The 2,003-nt window shown below is 44.7% G+C and overlaps 1 protein-coding gene across 2 annotated transcripts in view; it reads right to left on the reverse strand.

Annotated features, from left to right (window-relative positions):
- ERCC3 (excision repair cross-complementation group 3) overlaps positions 1-2,003 on the reverse strand; it is a 70,979-nt gene that overhangs the window by 36,104 nt on the left and 32,872 nt on the right. For both annotated transcript variants that reach the window (XM_011980482.1, XM_011980483.1), the window contains exon 10: positions 1,572-1,774. In XM_011980482.1, the coding sequence (XP_011835872.1) occupies positions 1,572-1,774 (203 nt within the window). The remainder of the gene's footprint in view (positions 1-1,571; positions 1,775-2,003) is intronic.

The following is a 2,003-nucleotide window of genomic DNA, read 5'->3' on the forward strand; positions in this document are numbered from 1 at the left end:
GTCTCAAAAAAAAAAAAAAGTAATAGTACTCTACACCTCCGCCTGAACAATGACACTATATGGTTCTCTCTAAACATACTTACACAGTCAAAACAATGTAACAGTGAATATTAATGTAACTCCCAACTTGTGCCATTCCCATACTGGCAGAATGGTAGGAGAGAAAACAGGAGTGGGGAGAGTGGTGTACGTCAGAAAGCTAAACCCTCAACTCCTACAGTAGGAAGTTAATGGGCAATTTCTATCACTGATCATCAAGAAATTACTACATAAGCTATTGCTTAGAAAGATGAAGGTAGGCCAGGTGTGGTGGCTCATGACTGTAATCCCAGCATTTTGGGAGGCCAAGGCAGGAGGACTGCTTGAGCTCAGGAGTTTGAGACCAGCCTGGGCAACATAGCAAAACCCCATCTCTACAAAACATACAAAAATTAGCTGGGTGTGGTGGTACATGCCTGTAGACCCAGCTACTCTGGAGGCTGAGGTAGAAGGACTGATTGAGCCCAGGAAGTCAAGGCTGCCGTGAGCCGTGATTATGCCACTGCACTACAGCCTGGGTGACACAGTGAGACCCTAACTCCAAGAACAAAAACAAAAAGAAAGAAAGAAAGAAAGAAAGAAAGAGCGAAAGAAAAAGAAAGAAAGAAAGAAAGAAAGATGAAGGTAAACAACAAAAAAGAGTCGAAAGTGGCTGTCTTCAAGGAATAGAATTGTGGGTGGGAAAATAGAAGCAGGGAATTGCTGTTTTTCATAATAATCTAAATGTTGACTTGGATTAAAAAGTCTTTCTAAATTAAATAAAGGTATAATTTTAGAAACCTGAGAAACTTAATCTTTCTATGCCTTTGTTTTCCCTTCTATAAAATGGGAACAGCATCTTCTATGGCTGAAGTGAGGATTAAGTAAAACATATGTATGGTACACGTAGCACACAGCGTGACCAGTCTCCACAAAGGGCCTGGCCTTCTGCAACACTTACCGCACCTGAAGTCCTGTATCACTGTAGGAGCAAGTGCGGGCCTCTTCCTCCTTACCTGGCAGAGCTTTACAAGAGCCGAGTTTTAAGCAGAGATTTGGCTGGAGCTATGGGTTGATGAGGATACTGCATGGGCGTTTCTAAGAAGCTCCTTCCAGATGCCAGTCTGTACGTCGGATGCCAGCCCAGCCCATCTTGCCCTCCCAGCCCCTAGGCCATCCAGTCTGGCCTCCTCTCCACCCACAGAGCTCCCACAGTCCAAAGCTCCAAATGCCAACTCCTACCCACATTTGCAGCCCAGATCTTCCAGGGGGCCCCACCCAGCTCAGTCCAAGTCTCTGCTCCCTGTTCTTTGGGCTCCAGTGACCAGCCCCCTTTTCTCTATGCTCTAACCTCTGACTCCAACCACCTACTTCTAAGTCTTCCTTGGTTTACTGAGACCAGGGCCATAGAACAAGATCTTTGGATCCCAAGAGGTTCCTGAGAGGAAAAACAAAAAAACAAAAACCAAAAAAACAAAACAACAGCCACCTTCTGCACTCTCAATGGGGAAGAGAAACTGGCCTGGAGGAAGCTCCAAGTTTTCAGTTCTTACTTGTTCAGTCGAATGGCATATTCCTTCAGGGCAAACACATTGTCAGCAAAGACAATAATCTTGTCATTCCTCCTTTCATGAAACTTGATCAGAAACTGGCAAGCTCTAAATTTGTTGGGGTTCATGGTGTACAGCAAGATTCGTTTCTTGGTTTTGATTGCTACATATTCCCGGTAAAATTCAGGAGACATAGGGCACCAAACCTGTGATGCAGTAAGAACCAGGGGTCATTTTACAAGTTTAAACATCACATAATTAAAAACTTTTGAAGACCTTTCTCTAGCAGAATTAGCTTTAAAACAAAACCACACCGGGCGCGGTGGCTCAAGCCTCTAATCCCAGCACTTTGGGAGGCCGAGACAGGTGGATCACGAGGTCAGGAGATCGAGACCATCCTGGCTAACACGGTGAAACCCTGTCTCTACTAAAAAA

This window comes from Mandrillus leucophaeus, unplaced genomic scaffold (assembly GCF_000951045.1).
Source record: "Mandrillus leucophaeus isolate KB7577 unplaced genomic scaffold, Mleu.le_1.0 Scaffold213, whole genome shotgun sequence".
Taxonomy (NCBI): Eukaryota; Metazoa; Chordata; class Mammalia; order Primates; family Cercopithecidae; genus Mandrillus; species Mandrillus leucophaeus.